Genomic DNA, 26,080 nt, shown 5'->3' with positions numbered 1-26,080 from the left:
GCAAATTATGATATGTTATATAATATCACATGCTTTATTTTAAATACTTTTTTTTTACATTAAAATTCATTATTTTTCTATAATTTTCAAACAAAAGAGGTAAATGTCCTTAAAGCAATTTGTCAATCTAGACTACTAGATATTGAAGGGTACCACCAATTGGTGGACCGATTCGCACATGGAATACAAATTAGCAAGAAAGCCTTAACACATCAGCCACAACAAATTATAACGTTATCTGATAATGTTCCCACCACATCCCAGGTGAAGGAGAAGTTCTAGCTGAATGTCTACTGGTTCAGTTGAACGTAATAATGTTGAGGTGGATATAGCTGGTCCTTCTACAACGTATATGCCTCAAAATTACTACGTGCCTCAACCGCCACAAGATGGTTGGTTCCAATCGGCTCCATATATGCCAAGCCATGCAGAAGTTTATTCTTCACATGTAGATCTTAACATTGGCTTGGTATTAAATCAATCATATGCACCAGGATATAATATTTCACCAATTTTATTCTCATCATTTAGTGCATATCGTGATAATGTGGAGTCCAATTCTGCAGCATCATCAAGTCGGTTGCACATTAATCCTGGTGTTGAAGATAATGATGAACAAAATGAGCTAATACAAAATGTGAGCAAGGAAATAAAAAGACCCTGATATCAATTCCACAGACGCAATTGTGGGACGACGAATATTTTTAATATTTGTATTTTTATTGTAATATTTGTAACAAATTGTTGTAATTATAATGTTTAACTTTATCACTAATAATTTTAATATTTTTTTTAAAAAATTGAGTCGTGGAAGGTATCGAGTCGTGGACGCTATCCACGGCTTCGCCTTTATTTAAAAAAAAAAATTCGTTGTTGAGTTGTCCACTACTTAGCGGCTGGTTTTTTTTTTAAAAAAAAAATTATATGTCGATGTCCACAACTCGTCACAATTATGTTATAATATTAAAAAGAAATATTATTTTTATAATAAATAAATAATTTAGCCTCATTCTTACCAAAACTATTATAATTAATTATCATAATTAAAAATAAAAAATATTACTTATAATTAAAAATTACGATAAATATTTTGATCCACCACTACAATCATGTCAAATGTCGACCAATTATATTGAAAATCTAAATCTTCGTATTTTTTTGTCATAATAGATAGTATTAATTTATAATAAATTTTAAATTATAGTTATTTGTAATATAAAAAGTAATCTGCGTTTTTGTAGTACAACGTGTCCTGACTGAAAAAAGAAAGGAACCCAAAGAGAAAGAGAGATAGAGAATATTGAAGTAATAATCTCTCCACCAACTCGTCATAATTTTGGGCAGTTGTTAATTATTACACCAACCCCCCACCCACAACAAAAGAATACAATTTTGGCTCCATCCACCAAATTGAGACCTTCTATCTTAAAAGTTATAGGTTTGAATCTCATTATATATCTGGGATGTTGTTATACTGTATATTAAATTTTGTCAATTATAATAGTAGATTTTATTTAAATTTTATTTATTTTATATTGTTGATCGATATATGATTGTTGTAATTGTCTTTGTTATGTATTAATATTTAATGAGAATAATTATAATTGAGTTATTTCAATTAATAATAAGTTATCCTTTCTAATTATTAAAAAGAAAACACAAGAATACAATCTTGCCCTATTTTTTCCTATCCAAAATTTTATTAATTTTTTTTAAAAAATAATTAAAGCAATAAGGTAGCACCACAATCGACACAAGTAAAAACGATAATTCACTCTATTATATAACCAATTAGTTTAAATAAAACCTCGATTTAAAATATGATTGGTCTAGAAGCTTGGATCTGCCCTAGTTGAGCAGGTTTCTAAGTTATAATCTCTCTTGAGGTTTAGTATTTTGGAATCCGATCCAAACTTAATACGTTTTTAATATTCTTTATAAATATTTTACTTAGACAAGTGTTTTGTACTGGTTGCAAACAAGGAGTTTGGGCGAATCATAAGCCCTAATGACTCTTCTTCCTAGCGATGCGTCCTTTTAAAACAAAACTATGAACTCCATACAAAATTTAAGTGGACAATACTTTATGCAATAAGGGTCTATCATATCACAAGCCACATTTTGGCACTAAAGACGATGCTATTTGCTTGTCCCAGACCTCAGGTCTGAGAGATCGATGATGTAGGCAAGCGTCTTATATTGGTTGAAACAAGAAATTTGAGTGGTTTATAAGCCCCAAAGCTTCCTCTCTAGCGTGACATCTAATAGGACAAAATCGTTAGATTTATAAGAAGTCATAACAAATATTACTCCGCGCAACGATGCTTCGATCAAGTTGTAAACCCCACAATATTTACATGACGAAAGTTATATATATATATAAAACTTTTGTATATATTTCATTTATACCCCATAAAATAAATAAAAAAAGTAATTCTTTATATATTAAAATCAATATATAAAGATAGTTTGTAGGTTTATTCATATATAAGCAACATCTTGCCATCTACTTTGAAAGTTCTAACACTAGTAGAGCCTAAGATGAATTTAGGAAAAGAATATTTATTTTTCATTAATATAATTTGCTCATGTTTATAAAATTATGATAGTATTATTTTTAAAAATTTGAATTCCTAAACATAAGTTTTCATTTTTTTTTATATATTGCCCCACTTCTCCTCCAATTATTTTAAATGTCCTTAATTTGAATTCAATGTATACATATCATTTTGGATTAACTACCTTTTGCACTTCTGGATTATATATACACTCTTATTGAAAAATAACAAAAATCTTCTCTGATAAAATAATTTGACATTGATAAAACGAAAATAGTCTATATCATCATTATAAGACATTTTGTTACATTTTATAACTTAGAGGAATAAACGTACTTCATACCTAAGTTATGGATGCAAAATGCATCATTTTTTGCTTTTTCAAACTTTCGCTTCTATGTATCCCAAAGTTCGAAACTAAAACTTCTGGATTGATCTCCAACTTTGACAAATCCGTCCCGAACCCGACACGGTTATGGTCCGGAGCTCGGACCTTAAGTCAAGGCAAAAATAATTTATAAAATATATATATATATATATATATTATATAATTAATTTGTTGTGATCCAATCAAATCTGGATAAAAGTTTCCGGGTGGATGAGTGAGTTGAGAGTAGTTAGAGTGCGTATTCATTCATAGTACTGCTTGTAATAAAGTCCACACTCTATAAATGGAATCAAACCATTTTCCCCTCGGTTTCTGACAAACCACACCTCACACCCCACCCAACCACTCCCCGCACACCTCTCTCTCAGTGATTTGAGTGAATCAACTTCACCAACTCTCTCTCTCTCTCTCTCTCCATTTCTCTATTCGCATTCCCACCTCATTCATTATTTACTATCAAGAATAAGAAATTGGGCAGCAGCAAAATTGAGCTGTGAGCTGGTTACTTCATTTCTATTTCTGGATCTGCGAATTCTCATTTGCAGTTTGAGTTCTTGACTATAATGCGGTCGCCAATGCTGCTACCTGGCGGTCTGGGCCATGTGCAATCCTCCCTTTCTGCTCTCTTCATTAACTGCTCTGTGAAGATTAGGAGAAGAATCCCTGATTTTGACCGCCGTTCTCGGTAAAACCCATTCGATAAAGCCGAGAAATTTACACAAAAAAAGTCGAAAATTTTTCTCGGCTCCCCGGAATGCTTCGAGGTAACGTTGGAAAACCCTTTAACCTTTTGCTGCTTTCTTGTCAGTTTTTCAGTGTGTTGTGTGTGTGTGTTTGGTTTTATGATTTTGTGCCATTGATGTCGCTGAAAGCAGCAAGAGAGATGTTTCTCTCACAGATCTGAGTGAGCTGATTTGCATACCTATGTTACTGCATTGTGCAATTGAAGGCAGTGTATAAATTTGTTTTAGAGGAAAAAAAAAAAAGACGAAGAATGTCTGCAGGTTTGTTGTTGTTGTGTGAGCTTTAAGGAATCTTGATTTTGCTTGAAAAGTAATGTGACTTTTGGTTTGTTTATTACTACATATTTACTGCAGAAAATGATCTGTGGGAGTCTCTTTTTTATCTTTTATGCTTTCTCTTTTGCCAACTTTGTTGAGTGGAGGAGAAAGTTTTATATCTGGAAAGAAGAACGAAAGAGGTCTTCTTGGCAGTTTTTACACTCGAATTTGGAGATAAAGAGAGCTTGGAATTGAAGCAGTTGTATTTGTTTATGTGTTGAGGCTGTTTATATTTTTCTCTTCGTTTGTTATTTGTTTCTATTGCAATTAGCGGCTTTTGGGCTTTTTGGTAGCTTGTTTTTGTGATATTGAGAAAAAAGAATACAAAATACCTTAAAAAAGTTCGTGTCTTTTTTTTAATGAAAACGAGGATGCATTGTTTTCATTTTTTATTTGAAATTAATGGAGAAAGTATAGACATAGCCCACTTCTCTGTTTTAAATTCATAACAAATTATGGGAGAAACCAAAGAAAAAGCCTTACTTTTTATGAACAATTTTTCGTAAAAGACTAGAGAGCTACGATGATCCAATTGTTTTCCTAAAGAATTAAAATTTATTACCACTTGATTTTCTTTTTTTTTTTTTTGTGGAGAATAGAAAGTGTCGAATATGTTAATGTTTTCTAAATCTTCTCTTAAAACATAAAAATATTGGTGGAAAACCATTTATTTGAAAATAATATTTAAAAGATTTAGAGATTAGTTAGTTTTGAAGCAGGAGGACTTAGCAAACAAGCATACAATGTTGAATACAAATTGATGGTCATTAATATTGAACAATAGGATCCTTTTCAGACATGTAGTTGTCAAACTTTAGGATTTGTGAAGTCGGTGAGATAAATTTAACAAATTTAGAAATCTTTTCTTTTCATTGAGAATAAATTTTGAAATTAAAAGCATTAACTATAATTTTTAAGGCAAAAAAACACTTTTTTCTTCGATTTAAAAGACGATAAATAGAAATTCTTTGGTAGAATAACTCTTCCTCGGTTTCATTAGGAAGAAATAAGAAAAGCATGAATGTGTCAACCATTTTAATGCCTTAACTTTTATGGTGCTTCATAATTTCTGAAATTTTGTAATGAACTATTAAGAAAGCTGCAACTTCTATCCATATTCTTCTAAGGTAAGCATTTCAAATTGCTCCATTGAGTGAGAAAGTTACGGGAAAAAGTGAATCCTTGGCCTTTTCCATTTCAAAACACCTTACAACCTTTCTCCAGAACTTCTGTAAATACGAGCTCTTGATAATGTGCTTTGCTTTTGATGTATAGAGTATTGTGAAGACCAGGTTTCAAAAACTTTTAGCACTAAAAAAATTGAAATTTTAATAACTTTTTGTTGGAGAGCTACGAGTTTAATATTTAGTGGTTCAGCTTGAATGGAAAAAGAAAAGCATAAGTTTATATGTTTAGCTACTAGGTAAAACTCCATGCTTTACTATTATCTTGCTTAGTGTAGTTCCTGTCAGCAACATTTTGAGTTTCCAAAGAAAAATTCCAGTCCGGTGTTTGAAGTGCTTCATCAAGGATTTTCATCTATGACATGTATTGACTGGTTTTCCAAACGAGAATTTTTGTGATTATGATCATGAACGAATTTATAGCTGCAACAAATCCAATAAGGATTTTAATGCAACAGAAAGCACGTGAAGTTCCCCAATTCCATGGGAGAAAGAATCAAAAAGTCTTTTCTATTAGAAAGCTTCTTCTCGTAATAATATTTGAATTGTTTGTATTTTATGCCTTTAAGGCTGCAATGCAAAGCTTCTAGCTTGGTTGACTGTTGATGTCTTGTATTTTCATTGGATTCTTGTCTTCTCCTATCATAGGAAAGGAAGTAAGCAAGCATAATTTAATAAGATTATGAGTTCACCTACAAAAAACTTGTTTTTTCCCACTTCTTATTTGTTGTTATTATCAAAGAAGTTTTACTTTTTCTTTCTTCCCTTTTCAGCAACACTCAGTAGTCAGCACTTGTTCTTCAATATTTTCAAATTTGGATTCGTTATCATCTTTATGTTTTATGTTTTTCTTTCTGTATTTATTCATTGCTTTCATTTCTCTGTTAATAAGCTAATTTTATGTTTTATTGTCTCTTTTCCGACCTTACTATACTTACCTTGTCTTTTGCTGCAGTGGATATCTTCATGAAACTCTGCTCTGCCAATATACTTCTTTCTTCATTCTTTGTCATTGTCTGTCTTCTGCCACTGGCTCTTGGCGATCTGAACTCAGATAGACAAGCCCTTCTGGCATTTTCTGCCGCTGTGCCCCATGGCAGGAAGCTCAACTGGAATGCTGCTTCCCCTATCTGCACGTCGTGGATAGGAATCAACTGTAGTGAGGACGGTACAAGTGTCATTGGAGTGCGGCTCCCTGGGGTCGGACTTACTGGTCCGATTCCCAATGGCACTCTCGGGAAGTTGGACTCCTTGAAGGTTCTTAGCCTGAGATCCAATCTCCTCAGTGGTAATCTGCCTTCTGATATCCTTTCACTCCCTTCTCTCAGTTACCTCTTCCTCCAACATAATAACTTTACTGGTGATATTCCAACTATGATTTCGCCTCAACTTGCTGTCTTGGATCTCTCGTTTAATTCATTGACTGGAAGCATTCCACCAACCATTCAGAATTTGACTCAACTTACGGCATTGAGTCTTAATAACAATTCGCTTTCTGGATCGATTCCTGATCTTGGGTTCACACGTCTAAGACGTGTTAACTTAAGTTACAACCATCTTAATGGCACCATTCCATCTTCTCTACAGAAGTTTCCCAGTTCTTCTTTTGTTGGAAATTCTTTATGTGGGCCACCTTTGAGTCCTTGTTCAAGTGTTCTTCCTCCTTCCCCTTCCCCCTCCCCCAGAGCCTTTCCACCTCCTTCAGGGGCCCCTCAAACACAAAGCTCCAAGAAGAAACTTGCACTGGGAGCTATCATTGCCATTGCCGCTGGAGGTGCTGTACTGCTGTTTCTGGTTGTTTTAGTTTTATTTATTTGCTGCTTTAAGAGAAAGGAGAGTGATGGTGCGCCCACCGTGCCGAAAGTTAAGTCTTCTGGTGCCGGGAGGAGTGAGAAGCCAGGAGAGGAGTTTGGCAGTGGGGTGCAAGAACCTGAGAAAAACAAGTTAGTGTTCTTCGAAGGTTGTGCTTACAACTTTGACCTTGAGGATTTATTGAGGGCCTCGGCCGAAGTGCTGGGTAAAGGTAGTTTTGGGACAGGGTACAAGGCAATTTTGGAGGAGTCAACGACAGTGGTTGTGAAAAGGTTGAAAGAGGTAATCGTCGGGAAGAAGGACTTTGAACTGCAAATGGAAATGATAGGGAGAGTCGGGCAACATCCAAATGTTGTGCCTTTACGTGCTTATTATTACTCCAAGGATGAAAAGCTCCTGGTCTATGATTACTATCCAAGTGGCAGCTTGGCAGCTCTGTTGCATGGTATTGACTCTCTATAACTCCCATAATTTTCTAGCCCTGTATATCATGTTTGATATTATTTATAGCCTATTAGAAAAACCTTTCTACACGACCGTAATAGATATCTCATATGCCAATACTTTTTAAGGAGCATTTGGCTGGGTCAACCTCCAGTTCTTTAATCCTTCTAATTAGTAAAATTCTTGTTCAGCAAATGATTTTTATTGTTTTCTTCAAAAGACAAATGCCGAAAGCAAGTAATCGACGAACTGAAAGAACTAAATGTTTCAGAATGATTTTAGTGAACATGAAATGCAGCAGACTCTTGTTTGTTGAAAAGACAGTATCACGAGCATTGTTAACTAAGTATATCCTCTGTTCCATGGACATCTATTCTTGTAATCTTTACCCTATCTGTTTTCACTTCTTGTTCGATTCCAACTGAACAGGAAACAGGACTGCTGGACGAACTCCACTGGATTGGGATTCAAGAGTCAGGATATCGCTAGGGGCAGCTAGAGGCATTGCTCACCTGCATGCTGCAGGTGGGGCAAGATTTACTCATGGAAATATAAAGTCCTCAAATGTGCTCTTGAACCAAGATGTAGAGGCTTGCGTCTCAGATTTCGGGTTAGCCCCTCTCATGAACTCTCCTGCCTCATCATCACGGCACACTGGGTACCGAGCGCCAGAGGTGATTGAAACAAGAAAACACACTCACAAATCAGATGTGTACAGTTTCGGGGTAATGTTACTCGAGATGCTTACAGGAAAGCAACCAATTCAATCCCCTGGCCGCGACGACATAGTTGATCTCCCTAGATGGGTACAATCCGTCGTTCGGGAGGAATGGACGGCTGAAGTTTTTGACATCGAGTTAATGAGATTCCAAAATATTGAAGAAGAGATGGTGCAGATGCTGCAAATAGCCATGGCTTGTGTTGCAAAGGTGCCGGACGCACGACCAAACATGGACGAAGTAGTTAGGATGATAGAGGAGGTGCGGCCATCCGACTCGGAAAACCGGCCATCATCCGAGGAGAATAAGTCGAAAGAGTGAAATGTGCAGACCCCATGATTCTTTGGAAATGATTCTGGTTTCTGATGACATTTGTTGTTTAGGTAAATTCTTACCTCCCTGTGAAGGTAGGTTAGGCTTATTGTTTAGGGTGTGAATTTGTGAATTGCCAAATTACATAGGGATGTGTTTCCTGTAATGGATTCAGTAACTTGTGGATTATTGTTTCTTAAATCTTTGGTATACCATTTAATTCTTTGTTGTGGAAGTTTTGTTATTAGCAATATCCACTCCAGAAACACATTATCACCAGGGAAATTTGGTTGGAAGTGGGTATGATATGTTTTCAAAATGCAGATATATATATATATATATACACGGTAAATTATAACCACCTCTTTAAAGGTTTAATATAATTACAAATAATGTCCATTTAACGAGTTCATTTCGTTAGGTTTTTATCTAATTTTTGTGGTAAATTGATCAAAATGTCATTGTGAATCATAAATTGTAATTTTATATATATTTTATAATTTTTTAAAATATTTTTATGAACTAATATTATTTCTAGATTATTTATTTTACCCAACTTCAATATTTTTTATATTTTTTCAATTATATCTTTTATTATTTAAAAAAATACAATAAAAATAAAATAGTAATGTTCACTTCAACATCTAAGGGCTACATAATTATTTTTTATTTAAAAAAATATTTATAATTTTTCAAAAACTTAAAAATAAAAAATTAAAAAATGGCTACGAACAACTCCCCCTACTTTTGCAACTATTCCATAAATTTACGTATAGTTGTAATTCTTTTTTATAATATATAAATATCTCAAAATAAGTTAGGAATTTTCAAATGATAAGAGCTTAGAGGGTTGGTAGGTTAATAGCAGTGGAGCAAGTTCAAGTCTAAAATTTGACAACATTTAAATTTAACTCTCATCATATAAAAATTGAAATTATTTACAAAATTTCATATATTAAATAAAGAATGACAATAAAATTTGGATGCAAAAATAATATTTAATAGTGAGGAGGGAGTTTAGGGGATACGAGTGTTTCTCACTTCACATTCCAAAAGCCATGAAATGAACACACACCAAACGGGTCGGGTAGCCGCACTTGGATCCGAAATGGGCGGGTTCTTTGTGAAACCGACGGCTGCTTGAGTCGATTATGGGTAATCCGACGGCTTGGGCGGGTTTTTTACGCCCGAATCCTTTCCTGCCACAGGGACAACGTATAAAGGTGAAATGGCGTTGATTGTACGCCATATTCTCTTTATTCAGAATTTTCCAGAATATTGTCAGGCCCCCCCCCCCCCCCCCCACAGATTTTCTTCTATAAAAAATTAACCCTACTATTATATAAAACCCCCTGTTTCCATCTCAATCATTTCCTCCTTCCTCACAATTGGCCCAGTTTTCCTGCTCCTTGTCCGCGACCTCCGCATTTTTTTTTCTATATTTTGAATCAGGTAATGTATCCTGATGTGCGTAATTTCTTGGTTTTTGTTTGTTTCTGCTTGTACGTTTAGATCTTTGAATTGATGCTTTGGTTTTCATGTTAATATGTTTGGATTCAGTTTTCGTTTTGTGTGTTGAGGTTATGATTTATCTGATTGTTGCTAAATTTGATTGGTCGATTTGGTTTGGTTGGGTGTTTGTTTGGAAGGTTGAAAAGGGATTTTGATGGCGTCGAAAAGGATACTGAAGGAGCTCAAGGATTTGCAGAAGGATCCTCCGACGTCATGCAGTGCCGGTATACATCGTTATCTTTTCTGATGGTTACTGTTGTTTGTATATTGAGGAGGAGTAAAGAGTCTCCAACATGTCGATTCATTTAGTTGGTATCTTATTTTGCTGACATCTTTGGCTGCTCTATGTTGGGTAAAATTTTATGTTGGTGAAAACTGATATTTGTTGCAACTGACACAGGGAAAGTGGAGATTGCAACTGAGTAAATAACTTGAAAAAAAAAAAAATCTTTTCTAGAGTACTCAATTTCAAATTTTTATGCACGAAACAACTCTAACAAATTTTTGGCATAATTCTCCGTTTGGTGGTGCGTGGCATGCTTTTAATTCATAATAATTCCTGTCTAGTGCTTGATGTGGCTTGGTTTAATAGATGTTCGGATAAGTTTTCAATTGATTTGTTTGGAGGGTGTTGTTGGCGTGAGCTTAATTGTTAGAACATCTTATAAAATATTTGGTGTGTTATAAGATATCGCATCTTTTTGAGGGCTTATAAGATGTCACGAGAGTGTTTTGTAAAAACTTTTTTTGAAAATAAGCTTTCGCGTTCCTAATATATTTTTGAAATCCTACTGACATTTTTCAGTTTTGATTTATTTTACTTATGAAGTGATTATTACTAACATTTTATTTACTAGTATTATTTTATTTTGTTCAAATGCGTACATTATATAGACTGTATAATCTTACTTTATTCAACCAATTCCGAAGCTTACTTTTAAAATAAGATTTAAAATCTGATGAGCTACTGAAATAGCTTATAAGATGCCTGTGCTTAGAAGATCATTTTGAATAATCTTAGCAAATACCCTCTTAGTTAAGATTGCATATTTACATAGAAGAGTTTTCTTCAAGTGGTTGAATTGGTCTAGGTTCTATGAATTGCAATGAAAAAGAAATGGTATATAGTTAAGGAAACATCTAGTTACTGCCTTCTTCAGTGGTAGACATTCGCCCACTCTGATGTGTCGAATGTTGGTCAGACACTCATTACTTTTTGTTTACTCTTGTTGTTCTTGGCTATGATACGTCAAGGCTTTGTCTGGTCACAGAGCAATTTTCTATATACCTGCTTCCTGATCGTGGTAACCAGAATCTTCTGGTCCATTTTCTTGCTTTAGAATATCCCCTTGAATTTCAATTTATCCTTTATTACATATTTAATATAGGTCCCGTAGCAGAAGATATGTTCCATTGGCAAGCAACAATAATGGGGCCTTCTGATAGCCCCTATGCTGGGGGTGTATTTTTAGTTTCAATTCATTTCCCTCCTGATTATCCTTTTAAACCTCCAAAGGTATGGTTATACTTCCTTCTGTAGCTTTCTTTTTCTTGCAATTACGAATTAGTCTTGAATTTTGATGACATGAAACTTTGTAGTGAAAATGATCCATCAAAGTAGTCTAAAGGCTGCTATCTTTTTTTGCTGGCTTATATCATGAAGTTGTTATTCAGAAGTAGCTAAAAGCAAGAAAAGAAAACATAAAAACATTTGTATTCTGTAGTTCTTTTGTATGGTACTGATTTTGTTATGCTAGGTTGATTTAAGCATGTTCCTTTGCTCAATTTTTGTCAATATTTGTTCTTTTGTATTCTGTAGTTCTTTTTGAACAGTGCTGATTTTGTTATGCTAGGTTGATTTAAGCATGTTCCTTTGCTTAATTTTTGTCAATATTTGTTCACTATGTGGAAAAATAGTTTTCAAAATGCTAGGTAGGTGGTCTTTTGCCTAGGCTAGTAGGTGGTCACCTGGAGAATGCATGCAGAATGCTTTTAACAAATTAACAGAAATAGATAAAACCATTAAAAGAAATAGCACTATATTCTATTATAAAGCTTATCTTTCTCGCCTCTTGGCACAACTTCGGAAAGCTCATGTTCTCTTTTAGGGAAGCTGTGTTTAACACCAGCGCAGAATATCCTTGCATTTTGTTTCAGCACGCTTTTGCTTGACATACTCCTTTTGTGTACCAATACTCCAGAATGGTGTGGATGTTGACATGTTGGGAAAACAACGAGTGATTGTTTGATTGTATTCATATATCTTAATTTCTTTTGGTAAATATACCAGTCATGTGATTTTTTTTGCGTGCACGAAGTTAGTTCTCATGCTTGTATAATTTATACTTACACTTTGAAAGTATTACTTAAATGCTCATTGGTATTTGATTCTTATAGTTGGTTCCCTGTTTCCCAGTGATCTCATAAGGTGATTTTTCCATTGTCGTAGGTTGCATTTAGGACAAAGGTATTTCACCCTAACATCAATAGCAATGGAAGCATTTGCCTTGATATTCTGAAAGAACAGTGGAGTCCAGCTTTGACCATCTCTAAGGTAGTAATGAGCAATGGCTTATTTTGCACCTCGACCTACTTTCCCTAGTTTCTTGCAATTCTCATAATCCAATGCAAAATTTGTGACTCTGATCATTCAATTTTTTTCTGCTAAATGATAATGCTGATACACATATTTGGAAGGATACACTGTTTATATGGAGACACTTTCCCTAGAATTTATGGTTAACTGAAAAAATAGATGTGATCATAGGAAAATCATTAGGGTTTATATCGTTTGGAGTACTTTCCTACATTGTCTAACATATTAATATAACACTGTTGGAAGATCTGCAATGAATTATGTCAAAACTTGGAAGCATGCTGCTCTATGTTTTTTGATGTCCCGACCTTTTTTAGCTGATTAAGTCTCAAACAGTTGCTTGGTTATCATGCCTGAATCCTTTAGGACTTGGCTTGTATTGCCGCCTTCCGCCCACATGTAAACTGGGGAAAAAAATGCTGTTCGCTGCAATTTTCTAAGAGGTTTAATTGCTAGCCATAAAATTTCACCAACTGTTGGGCATTGGTTTCTAAGTTTTAGTACACGAATTGGTTTGGTTCAGGGCGTCGATAAGAAGTAGAGTAATTTTTATTTGACAATATAAGCTACAAAGTCGTTTCAAAATCTTTAGAAGAGGTGGCCAAAAAAGTGTGAGCCCTATTTCATAACATATTCCAAACAGCCATATCGCATTTGGTAATGTGGATAAGAATCGATGCAACTACTATAACCATTGCTAGGTTTGAACTGCATTGGCTTATAATGGTGTTTCAGTATATTTTTTTTTTAGGCTTTTTGGTGTTTCCTTGAGTTCAGTGGGAAGGCTGGGTCTGAACTTCTTATATTGATGTATTGGGTCCCAACATAGGAACTTGAACTCATCTAATAGGTTAAATTGAGTTAAGACTCTCCAACTCCAATTGTGTCTGGAGAGAAGAAGCAGAGAACAGATGTTCCAATTTCCTCCAACATATATATCATTACTTATGGTCTTTCTGAATCTCTGTGAAATTTGATGCTAGGTCCTGCTGTCCATCTGCTCCTTGTTGACGGATCCAAATCCTGATGATCCTCTCGTACCAGAAATTGCTCATATGTACAAGACAGACCGGGCCAAGTATGAGGCCACCGCCCGTAGCTGGACACAAAAATATGCCATGGGATGATGGTGAATCAGCAGTACCTAGCATGTCCGAAAGACTTTGCAGTTCCAGTGTTTTCCGTTTATGCTTGGGTGAAAAAAGAATAAAATAGAAGTATTCATGAGGTACTTTGCTTATTTTTAACTCTCAGGTTAATGCTGGGAATGTACTGACTCTCTCGATTTGCTCAATCTTTACTCCAAATAGAGTCTGGAATGTACTCGATCCCTCAATTTGTGAATACACGCTGAAAAAGTTGCTAGGATGAGAACTGTAATGTAAAATGTCATTTGATGCTTTCCGCATATTGTTGATCAATGCATCCGTTACCTTCGTTGAAATCCATGCCAATTGAACCAATTGGGAACACAAATTCCGTCGGGATATTGGGGCATTTGTTCATCAGTTTCATGACAGCAATATTATGCATCATTGTTCGAATCTAAACTTTAACTGCGTTTCATACATGAATTGAATCTTCGTGATGCTTGTTTCTTGGATGAGCAACGTGAATTTGTTAATCTAAGTGTACTCATGGTGATGTTTAAGGATCAAGGTTTTTTCTTGGAATTCCTTAATCAAAGTGAAGTACTTGTGATGTTTAACGACTAGGTTGCTTGCGTCCATTTTTGCCGACTGCTATTATTTGCAGGACACGGCTAACAAGTACTTGTTGGCTAATCTGCACAAGAGTTTAGCCGATTTAATGTGCTTGTTTGGTGCTTCTGCCTGCTTGTGTGGTTTCATGGTTCGCTTCCTTGTTGTTGCTGCTTGGTTTAAACGTATTCTAGAGATCACTTTCTGTTGTTTCTTTCATTTCAGATTTATGACAATTTGACTTGGTTTCATGTCAGTTCCAGCAGGAGTCTTTGAACTATATAGAAGCAGAAGAATCAGTTATTGTTGATTTCAGATAATTTAATGAATCATAGGGAAGTTGAAGAAGCTGACCTTGTTTGATTTTAATTTAAGGTGTTTTTTATTTTTGGATAACAGAGATGATTTATTGTACAATTTCAACATTTTTTTTTAATTATATATTGTTGTAAGATAAACAAATGAAAAGTTAAAATATATGGTCTGTGTTGTTCTGTAAAGACAAGCAGCACTTCTCCTACAGTTGCTCAATGAAGAGTTGAACCACCAAACCATTTATGATGGACTAGTGTAGTGTAGACCTACCCTCCCTCCTATGCCTAGCCCACTATAATACCAAACCAAACCATGAATTGAGAGAGATATTAGCTAGTGATCATGAGGCCTAATATGCAAAATGCTTTTTCTTTTAAATTTCAGTAAAATCTGATTAATTACTACATGATATTGTAATTTAAATACTAATTGTTATTTCTAATTAATTAAAAGTAAACAAAAGAATAAGGGAATATTTAATTAGCAGAAAATTCTTGTGTGTGGATGAAATAGGCAGCAAATTTTGTTACTATTGTAAACCTTGCAAAAAATTTCATTCTCGTCAATACCGAAATGACAGTGCATGAGACTTGGCAGTGTGCGAGTATGAATATTTTCTTCTTGACTTTTAACAATAAATTCAGTAAGACAAAAGTATTGTCTTTAAATTTATATTACACTATACCATAATGCGAAAACATAAAAATGGAAGCCTGTATGTCGATTTAGGTAATAATGATATATCATTAACTATTACTTAATTGAAATATGTCAAAGTGCTAAAAGAGCATCTCATTTATTAAGTTATATTATCCATTATAAATAATATATTTAAATAATTGAATACGTTTAACTGAAATATAATTAATATTTTTATTCAATTATAAGTTATAAAAACATGATTCAAAGAATAAACAAGATTATATGTTTTTTTCCTCCTTGAGACGAGCCGTTGTTTAAAATACTTAATTAAGTCAATTAAATGCGAGATAGAGGGGGAGGAAGAACAAATCTAAAAACGGCGTATCTTGTTTAAAATAGCTTGGAATATTTATAGGTCAAATGTTCGTATTTGTACAAATTCATGTACCGTAATTTTCACCTTCTAATTACATGATAATCTACGATTATGATTCTGAATTAATAGGATTCATATAAATATGATTCAATTCGAACAAAAAACGTAAAACCTTGTTTTGTTAAAGTATCTACACTTATGCGGGAAATTTGATCTTTTCATTATAATTAACATATTCCATAGAAAAGATTTGCTAAAACTAAGATCGTACCGAATTTAAAAGAGAAACTTCTTACTCTTGGCAAATATTTTTCGATGAAAAATAAAAGAAAATGAAAATTGTCAATTACATGGAGAAACACGACTCTTATGCATATACAACTCTCACGTCCGCTAATACCTAAACACCCCCATGTGTCTCCATGTTAGGTTGTTGCCAATTACTGACTTTTGATTCCATAATTTCAAATGTTGTCTTCCTTTCATCATCACCCAATTAATATTTACTCAAAAAAAAAAAAAAACAAACTACTTTTGCTCTAATATTACCGAATATCACTAAAATATTGCCCATTAAATTGTGGGTTAAATACAATTTAACTTGTATGATATGTAAAATGAATAAATAAATCTTTACGAAAAAATAAAATAGCAAAATATATATCCCCTCATGTTTCGAAAAATGAAGCAAATTATCGTATGGCTTCAATAGGCAGTTATTTGCTTCATCTTTCAAAACACAAGGAACAATTTGCTATCTTATTCTTCATAGAATCTTTTTTAATTATTTCTCATATCATATCTTTTTCCCATAAAACTAAATTGCGAGTTCATAGTCGTAAATTTCATTATGATAACATAGAATATTTGTCACGAAATACTACTTAATAATTTTAAAATTATTGCTAAAAATATAACTTATGAAAACTAATTAATTATGATCTTATCACCATACAGAGAATTCCTAGTGAAAATACATATCCATAATAATAATTCAGTGACACTAAATGCACTGGTAAAGCCTATAATGCAGCTTTCTGTACTAATTTATTTTCAGTATACGGTGACTATGTTATAGAAATTTGAAAATTTGGATTAATAGATGTAATATAAAGAAATAATGGAATCCTCACACAGTAGTAATAATAATTGCGAGTTTGGTATTAGGAGACAAATAATAATTAATATATTGGGCTTAGTTGACAAGCAATATATATATATAGTTGGGGTGGACATGACCCATTCTTTGCTTTGCTTCACCGTCAAGTCATTGGCCAACCATTTCTTACTTTTCCATGCATTATTGCTCCCACTTTTGGGAAATTTTCTTATATATATATATGCTGGCCAGTCTTCCATGTTATTTCTGTGTATATATAATAAATAATTTTTTATATTTTAAAATATATTTTAATAAAAATAAAATATATAAATCAACATGTTATATTTACAAGAATAAAAAAAAAAACTAACTCTTGTTTTGAAAGATTTATTAGAGATGAGTGCATGATATTGCTTGAAACATGAGAGAGAATGATGGATCCAGAAGTCATTGTTTCTTAGAGGTGTTTTTATGCATGTAGACATAAAAATTGGCATTTTCTACTTGACACAAACAAGCATTGCACTTGAATATGAGGTTTCACATACCAAATTCTTAGTGATATCATTTTTCGATTCCTCATCTTTGGCACTGTCGATATTAGAAATGCAAACTTTGATGATATTATTTTCCAATTCATGGTATCTGACATCATCAATTTGTTGGGGCTCTATCTGTTGAGAAACTTCATTCTTTCGATCATCTGTTTTTATGTATCATTTTTGTTCGTAGCTTGCCACAATAACATTGACTTCTTTTTTCTTTGTTCACAGTCTTGATTGCCACTATCTTATGAATTCTTGTTCCATGTTTTGTTGGGATTTTTTTTATTTAAAAGGTTTTTTGATGTTAAAGACGTTCATACGGTAACCAACAATTCGTCTTTTTTCTCATAAGAAACTCATGGTCAAGACCAGATTCCACATCAAGATTCTTGTTAAGCCATTTCTACTGAAACTTTTCTTCCTTGGTCTTCTTTTTTTTCTCGGCTAGACAATATTGGGAAAAGTTCCAGAACTGGTAAATTACTGTAATCAATAAACTATCCTCGTATTAATCTGACATCTTTAGAGAGTAGATGGTTAAGTATCTTCAATGTTTTGAATTATTGCCTGAAATTAAGATTTATTATCATGGACATCATAACCAATCAAATGAACACTCTGTGGGCCAATAACTAAGATGGTCAAGTCATAATTTCATCAAATTCCAACTCCAAATAGGCATGTCTCCAAAGATTGCCAGGTTAGCATTTCATGCCAATCACTGCAATGTCATACACCAAACATGAATTTGGACATACACTTTACCAAATCCAGGTAGTTCGAAATCTAGAGGTGGTGGGATTACGAGTCTCCACTTATCTGGCCATGTTAAAATCATCAATTAGAGTTAATCCCACCATGCACACAACCATGACCATATTCCAAATTTGTAGACTCATTATGTTGAATATGATTAGATGTTATATGAGATATGTGTGTTTCATATTTTTCAACAATACCACTATTCTTGGCACTATTAACAACCATCATATTCTCATGAAATTGGCATTTTCTACTCAATACAGACAAGCATTCCACATTAATATGTGGTTTTACATCAATAATAAGTAGCACCTTAGTGATATTATTTTTCGGTTCCTAATCTTTAGCATTTTCAGTATTAGAAACAAGAACTTTTATGACATCATTTCCAGTTTATGGTTTTTGGCATTATTTATATTAACATCATGAACTTGTTGGGACTCCATCTCTTGAGGAATTTCTTTATGCGGATCATTTGTTTTTTCATATCATTCTTGTTCTCAACTTGCCCTAAATAACAATCAATTTTTTTTTTCTTTATCCATAGCCCTGACTGTCACCATCTTTTGACTTATTGTTGTGTGCTTCTTTGGTATCTTTTCTTTAAAGGTTTTCAATATTAAAGACGTTTATAAGATAACCAACTTGTCTCTTCTCTCGCGCAACTCATAATCAAGATCAAATTCTACGTCAAGATTCTTATTAAGTCGTTTCTACCTATTAAGTCGTCAACCTGGAGTTCCACATATATACTTGTCCTTCCATTAATGACCTGATAAGATACAGAAAGCAATTTATCATCACAAACATGCACATTTGCTCCAATATCAATCAACCAATCAAAAAGTTCATTATACAGAAACCTACCCTTCAGTTGCTCCTGATCTAGCACCGCTAGAACCTCCCACAACCATATTGACAGTTGTTTGCATAGTCTTGGTATTTTTAGTAGGACAATCCTTGGCCTAATGTCCAACCTGTCCATAGTTCCAGCAGGGTTTGCTTGTTTTTGGTTTCTTATTTTTGACGGCCTTGCCTTCATTGGTGGTTCGGGTTCACATTATTCAATTTATTTTTATCGATTATTAAATTTGCCAGTAGTTGGTGCTCAACAAATATCTTATAGGTCTGATTTTTGTGCTCTTCCTCTACACTAATCGCGACCATAAGATCATCCAGAGAAAGTCTCTTTCTAATACTTGAGCATCATGCCAAAACTTTCCCGAGATTTGAGAAATTTATCCACTATGGATATGACCAGAAACTTTTCAGGAAGCTTCGTCTCAACATCAGACAGAGCATGCTCTTCAATATAATATTTTTAGTCCAACTCATCCCACAGTGATTTTGCAGTGCAAGAGTCTGAAGAATAGACATTGAAGAGCGTATTTGACATTGCTAACAAAATAGCCCATTGACCTATTTGATCTCTCTCAGTTCACTGCCTAATCTCAACAATTTTAGGATCGGTTTTCAATTGATTCAGGTCTAGTCATCTAAATCACTATTAAAAGTTCATTAATCACCAACCATATTTTCATTTGTTGCTCCCAGTATTTGAAAAATTGGCCTGAAAACTTTTCTGACAGACTGGACAAGTCGACTTTTAGTTGATCGGAATAGCAACAGAAATGGGATTGTCCATTTTAATAATTAGGAATAAAAAGTAAAACACAGATTTTTAAAATAAAAAAAAATGAAAATTAATGTGATACAAGTTTGGAAGTATTTTCCCACATGATAGATACAATAAATATAATAAATGTGTCAAAGTTGGTAATAATTGTTGAAGTTTGGTAGAAAGGTAAACATAGACAAAATTGTAGAAATTTCCATCACGTGCCTAGGGGTTTATGCTTTCTTCTTATCTATTCAGGGTTTATGCTTTCTTCTTATCCTATTTATAATTCAGGGTTTATGCTTTCTTCTTATCTTTGTACTGGGCATTTACTATGTGGTTAGGGATGTTGTTATATGTAAGTGAATTCAGATAATCAAGCATACCTGGCACGCCTTATTTTTGATGTTCTTTGCTGTCAATTAAGTAAATATATATTCTTAGCTGAAAAATGAAACATGCTCATATTCATTCAAGATGGATAACTAGATGGAATCTGCTGAATTGCTCTCAATATTTGCATATTTTTTTAAATTTTGTAATCTGGTTAATGGAATCTCCTTGGGATGTTTTCATTGTGTCGAGATCTCCTTGGTAAATTCTGCTATATGCGGATCGCCTTACGCTAAATATAATTTTAATTAGATCCCTTGAAAACAAAAACTATGCTTCTGAAACAGATTAGTTTATTGCCGACTTCTGTATTTAGATTTTGCTTGCTAATTAGATTTTGTAATCATTTGCTTGCTAATTAGATTTTGGAGCATCCAAAATCATTGGCAAGCATACAGAATTAAATGATTACTCTGCTCACAACAAAGCCAAGTCTACATATTTGCTTACTAATTAGATTTTGGATTGGTCTTTGGATATGCATTTATGGTTATTTTTTAATGATAATAATTTCTCTAGCAAACCTCAAGGCAATAAGTATTTCCTTCTCAATGTTCAAATATGAATATATCAGCAAGTACTTCTTTTTCTATAGCCGATTCAACAAGTCCAGTAATGCAAAGTGAGGAGCAAGTACTTGAACAAACAACTAGTGTTACTAATAGAGTTGATACGGAAACTATTGACACAGAAAAGAACATTGAGGAGACTAGTAAAGATGATGAAACTTTAGGACCAAAACTCAAACGTAAAAAAAAAATCAGCAGTTTGGTCAGATTTTACAGAAATAAAGGATGCAGATGGAGTTATGAAGATCTCTTGTACACATTGTAAGAAGATGTATACTAAAACCAAAACTACTCCAACAACTCAATTGTCTCGGCACTTGCAAAGTTGTGCTATGAAAGCAAAAGCTGACAAGTCCAAAGATGGACTTTTGCAAACACAACTTGGTTTTGTCACTTCTAGTGTAGATCCAACTTCGTGTCCAAGTATGTATGTTGGGAAGTTTGGTATGGAGAAGATGAAAGAATCAGTGGCTCATTGGATACTGATGCATGAGCATCCTTTTTCTATTGTGGAAGAAGAGGGATTCAATTTGATGCAAAGAAGAGGAATGCCTAAGTGGCGTGAAATTACAAGAAATACAGCCAAAACTTATTGCATCAACGTTTATGAGGCAGAAAAGAAGAAGATGAAGAGTTTATTAAAAAATGTGAACAAAATCAGTCTCACAACGAATTGTTGGAAATCAAAGAACCAAAAGATCGGGTACATGGTCATTACAGGTCATTGGATTGATGAAAGTTGGCAATTACAGAAGCGTGTACTTAACTTTGTTCACATTCCACCTCCATATCGAGATCTTGAAATTGCGAATGCTATTTGGCGCTGCTTGGAGAATTGGGGTATCGATGGTAAGATCCACACCATATCTGTAGATAACGCGTCTGCCAATGATTCAGCTATTGAAAATCTGAAGATTTATGTGAAAAACAAAAGAAGACTACTTTGTGAGGGAAAACTATTCCACGTAAGATGTTGCGCTCATATACTTAATCTCATTGCTCAAGATGGACTTTCTGATATTAAAGATATTGTTGATGTTATACGTGATAGTGTAGAGTATGTCCGACGATCCGATGCAAGATTTAAAATATTTTCTGAGATAGTGAAGCAATTGAATTTACCAGACAAGAAGTTAGTTGATGATTGTCGGACAAGGTGGAACTCAACATATGAAATGTTGGCTGCTGCAATCAAATTCAAAGATGTCTTCCCAATGTTTGCTGATCGGGAACCACATTATGATATTTGTCCAAGTGCAGAGGATTGGACAAAAGCAGAGAAAGTATGCTCGGTATTAGAGCTATTTTGGACAGCTATGCACATTGTTTCCGGAAGTGATTATCCTACTTCAAATTTGTTCCTTAATGAGGTGAGCAGAGTAAAAGTTTTGTTAGATAAGAAGTCATTAGAGCATGATATATTCATTCAGAACATGGTTGCAAGAATGAAGAACAAGTTTGACAAATATTGGGGAGATACTAATTTGCTGATGTCTATAGCAGCTGCTTTGGATCCAAAGTGTAAGTTGAGAGCGCTTGAATTCTGCTTTCCAAGACTATATTTTTCAGGGAATGTTGAGAGGCAAATTACTATTATTCGGAAGACGTTATATGAGCTCTATTCTGAGTATGTGGCTATTTCTAACATTGAAGACGAGTCAATTGGAGAAGGGCAAAGAAACAAACTATCGAATCGAGATCTTGCAAATGTTGAAATTCAAAGTGGCTGGTCTGAGTATGCTGAATATCTGAAGTCAGTGGAATCTATTCATTCTCAAAAGTCTGAACTTGATATATATCTTGAGGAAAACTGTTATATATTTGAGAAGGACAAAAAGGATGGGAAAGACTTTGATGTTCTGGAATGGTGGAGAGTTCATGCATTGAAGTATAAGATTTTATCGATATTGGCAAGAGATATTTTAGCTATCGCGATCACCACTGTTGCTTCTGAGGCTACATTTAGTGCGGGAAGTAGAGTAATAGACAAATATCGTGCATCATTGACTTCAGATACGGTTCAAGTATTGATGTGTGGAGGAGATTGGCTGAAAAAACGCTTTGGAGTGAAGAAAAAATCTTTGGTAAGTTCTTTTGTATTTTAAAAGTTTTGAACATATCACTATTGTTTCTAACTTATTATAAGTGTATTGAATTTTTATTCATTAATTTGCAGAGTGACAAAAAAGCAATATATGTAAATTTGCCTCTCGATGGTGATGTGTCAAAGGTAACTTCATGTAACTCAACTGTCAATAATTGTCTCAATTGTTGCTTTTAAATTGCATCATGTTGTGACATCTTTGAGATGACTTAATGTGGTGGATTTGAGGTTTGAAGTTTGAGATTTGAGATTTGAGATCGGTCATATGAGGTTGGAGTTGATACTTCAATTGGTATTGATATCAAATTACGTTGTAACTTCTTTATCTTTCTTGTTGGGTTTGCTAATTTTCTAGCAAACCATATTGATAATCTTGTGTTATTCTCATTCACTTGCAAAGAGATATATACATATTGGTTATACGGTTCTAATATAATTTATTATCATTTGTTTTATGTAGGTTTGAGAGGATAGCAACAAGAACGACTTCGTTGCGTGGACTTTGTCACTTTTGAACAAATATTGGTTTAGAAAGATTTTTGAATTTTGATAAATGTAACCAATATATTTTTGTTTAAATAGTTTATTGACAACTTTAATCTTTATATATTGTGGTTTCTATTTGGTTTTATGAATTTAGTAGGCTTGTTTGTCTTTTTAAATGATTAGTTGATTAAAAATAAATTATTGTATAAATGTGCTCAAACTCATAATTGAAAACAAGGTAAATCGAGCTCGAGCTCGAGCTCGAGAATACATTGTCGAGCTCGAGCTCGAGGTTGACCTCGGCCAGCTCGTCGAGCTCGAGCTTGAAGATCCTGAGTCGAGCTCGAGCTCGAGCTCGACAAAAATGGTCGAGCTCGACTCGTTGACAGGCCTACCCGTGCCGATGTATTATTATTAATTATTATATATATTAATATAAAAAAAATTCACAAACAGTAATTTACGATACTACTATAATGAATTTTTGGTTATGTTGATTTATATATTATATTTTTATTTATAATATATTTTGATATATATATATATATATTTTAATTATATACACGTATGAACAACACAATAATTTAATTATATTAATTAAAAAAAAAGGGATTTGACACGTAAAAAAGACCCCATCTGCATCAAATAATTGCAGTAATATATAGTCTACACAAACAAATTATCATGTCACCTCCATCACCATTGTGTTTCTCGCTTGCTTGATCTATTGTACATACATATACACATATACATGTATACATACGTATTTATGTGTTTATATGTATCATGTCACCTCCATCACCATTGTGTTTCTCGCTTGCTTGATCTATTGTACATACATATACACATATACATGTATACATACGTATTTATGTGTTTATATGTATAGGATGTTTATATATATTAGAAATGATTTATTTTATTTTTTTATTATTATATTTGAGTTGCAACCACGAATAGATTGGAATTACAAAAACGTGGACTTCAAATTATCGACCTAGTCAATCTAACCGCTAACTCAGCCTAAAGCATTCAATTTCAAAATTAAGAATAATTAAATAGTACTTTTGGTTTTTGATATTTGTGATAATCCACATTTATTGAGTTAGATTATAAATGAATTTGTATTGTGGACTAATTTGAAATTAAATTTCGGCACGACAGTGATGCAATTATGTTATGTCATTTGTCCTCCAAAATTAACTAATTAAGCTATTCCCTTATACGTAAATACATGTTAGAGAGCTGAAACAAATAGGGAGAAGAGTTATTCTGTCCGATTCTAAAACCCAAAAACATTATGATAATTAAACATAGTAAAAAATCATTTTTAGTTTTAGTGTGCCATTTCTTTTTCTTTTTCCTTTCTTTATTTATTACTAGCTGTCATGGCAGGCAATTCACGCTTAATTGATATAATAAATAATTTTTCATACTTTAAAATATATTATAAATAAGAATAAATATATAAATCAATACATCATATTTTCAAAAATTTAAAAAGTGTAATCGTTCATTTGTAAGTGAATAGTGTCTTTATATATATATAAGTATATATATTATAGATATATTCATAAAAATTGAAAAATCGAGTGCAAATATGAGGATTATTCTGCATCGACTTGTCCTTAAGTTTGAATATTTGGCGTGGAGCTTTCGATCATCCATGCATACTAATTCACTTTCTGTACAATGGGGTCTCATTCATGTATTGATTCTCGATCCTCAAGGAAAGTTATGAGAAGAATTGATAATCATTCTTGTAGACAAATTAATTTTGCATCCAATTAAATAATCACAAGTGTCAGATAATATATTAAGTATCAATTATAATATTTTTTATTTATATTTTGAAATTTATTAAATTAATTCCAAATGTAAATAGTCAATTTAATTGATAATTTAATATATATCTTGTCATCAACTCAATGGCCGACAAATGTCGAAATGAAGTCTTTCGGCCGATCAAATTATGCTTCGCAGTCAAAGATTCAAGCCAATCCAACCGCGCTACGTAGAGCAACTGCATGTTCGCCCCAATCAAATCAAGACGAATATTTGTGATATTTATCTCTTTAAAAATTGCAAACATTAAAGAGATAATGTCAAATTGACCAATCATATCATTTCAAATATATGTATTAATCTCTTTAAATTAAATTATAAAGAGATAATACAAAAGGTGTTCAAAAGCATTAAAACTCTACCTCTTTTACACTTATATAATGGAGTCCTTGAACCTCATCAAAACCCATATAGAAATAGAGAATGAAGAGCAAAGTAAGGGAAGAAGGCCAAATAATTATATCTACAAAGTTCTCCGAGTTCAAAAATATTGAAAGGGGTTCAAAAAGAGATCGATTCTTTCGTTGATGGTGCGCCACAAATTACAGCGTTTAATTCAGGATTACAGGCGCTAAGCCTCGAATTAACATTATAAGTATTTTAATATACTCTCAAGAAAATCCAAATGGTAAATTCACTTTCAAATCATTAAATTCCAAGACAAGATTATAGCATTTAATTCGGGTGGCCTTTGTCTCTGGATATTTCTCGCATATAACATAAACTCAGCATTAGAAAAATTATATATTTAATCAACACAAATCACTAATTAATTATCATAAGTCGCCAACCAACAAATCTATCAAGTACTATAAGCAAGAAGTTGTCATCATTTTCTTTACAACATTTGTTCTCTGCATAATATGATTTTTTTGTTTATACTATACATTTTAAGAGAAATTAATTAACAAGTTATATTTTGTGAAACTAATTAAAAACAGTATATTTACTGTCGAGTAGGCTTTTCCATTTAATGTATGTAAAATATTTAATTAGTCCTTAGTTGTCTTCTTCTCTGTAATGGATGTTCAAGAAAT

General features: G+C 33.2%; 3 protein-coding genes across 5 annotated transcripts; all 3 read left to right on the top strand.

Annotated features, from left to right (window-relative positions):
- Window positions 1-3,241: 3,241 nt before the first annotated feature.
- LOC105163848 (putative inactive receptor kinase At5g58300) lies at window positions 3,242-8,713 on the top strand. The gene is made up of 3 exons (XM_011082338.3): window positions 3,242-3,710; window positions 6,147-7,448; window positions 7,877-8,713. The coding sequence occupies exons 1-3, from the start codon at window positions 3,701-3,703 to the stop codon at window positions 8,485-8,487; spliced, it is 1,923 nt and encodes a 640-aa protein (XP_011080640.1). The 5' UTR covers window positions 3,242-3,700; the 3' UTR covers window positions 8,488-8,713.
- Window positions 8,714-9,773: 1,060 nt separating this feature from the next.
- Window positions 9,774-14,851, top strand: LOC105163849 (ubiquitin-conjugating enzyme E2-17 kDa). Of its 3 annotated transcripts, none has more exons than XR_016065687.1 (6): window positions 9,774-9,930; window positions 10,128-10,214; window positions 11,379-11,506; window positions 12,440-12,544; window positions 13,570-13,814; window positions 14,544-14,851. XR_016065687.1 is itself a non-coding variant. In XM_011082340.3 (5 exons), the coding sequence occupies exons 2-5, from the start codon at window positions 10,145-10,147 to the stop codon at window positions 13,711-13,713; spliced, it is 447 nt and encodes a 148-aa protein (XP_011080642.1). In that variant the 5' UTR covers window positions 9,774-9,930; window positions 10,128-10,144; the 3' UTR covers window positions 13,714-14,030. The 3 variants fall into 3 exon arrangements, 1 of the variants encoding a protein (XP_011080642.1); XR_016065688.1 differs by having other exon boundaries at window positions 14,512-14,851; XM_011082340.3 differs by lacking the exon at window positions 14,544-14,851 and having other exon boundaries at window positions 13,570-14,030.
- Window positions 14,852-21,078: 6,227 nt separating this feature from the next.
- Window positions 21,079-23,178, top strand: LOC105163974 (zinc finger BED domain-containing protein RICESLEEPER 2-like). The gene is made up of 3 exons (XM_011082510.2): window positions 21,079-22,692; window positions 22,785-22,838; window positions 23,173-23,178. The coding sequence occupies exons 1-3, from the start codon at window positions 21,094-21,096 to the stop codon at window positions 23,176-23,178; spliced, it is 1,659 nt and encodes a 552-aa protein (XP_011080812.2). The 5' UTR covers window positions 21,079-21,093.
- The last annotated feature ends 2,902 nt before the right edge of the window (window positions 23,179-26,080 follow it).

This window comes from Sesamum indicum, linkage group LG6 (genome assembly GCF_026168435.1).
Source record: "Sesamum indicum cultivar Baizhima isolate 11 linkage group LG6, ASM2616843v1, whole genome shotgun sequence".
Lineage (NCBI taxonomy): Eukaryota > Viridiplantae > Streptophyta > Magnoliopsida > Lamiales > Pedaliaceae > Sesamum > Sesamum indicum.
The sequence above is the reverse complement of the archived record's forward strand: the minus strand, read 5'-3'. Positions and strand labels throughout refer to the sequence as shown.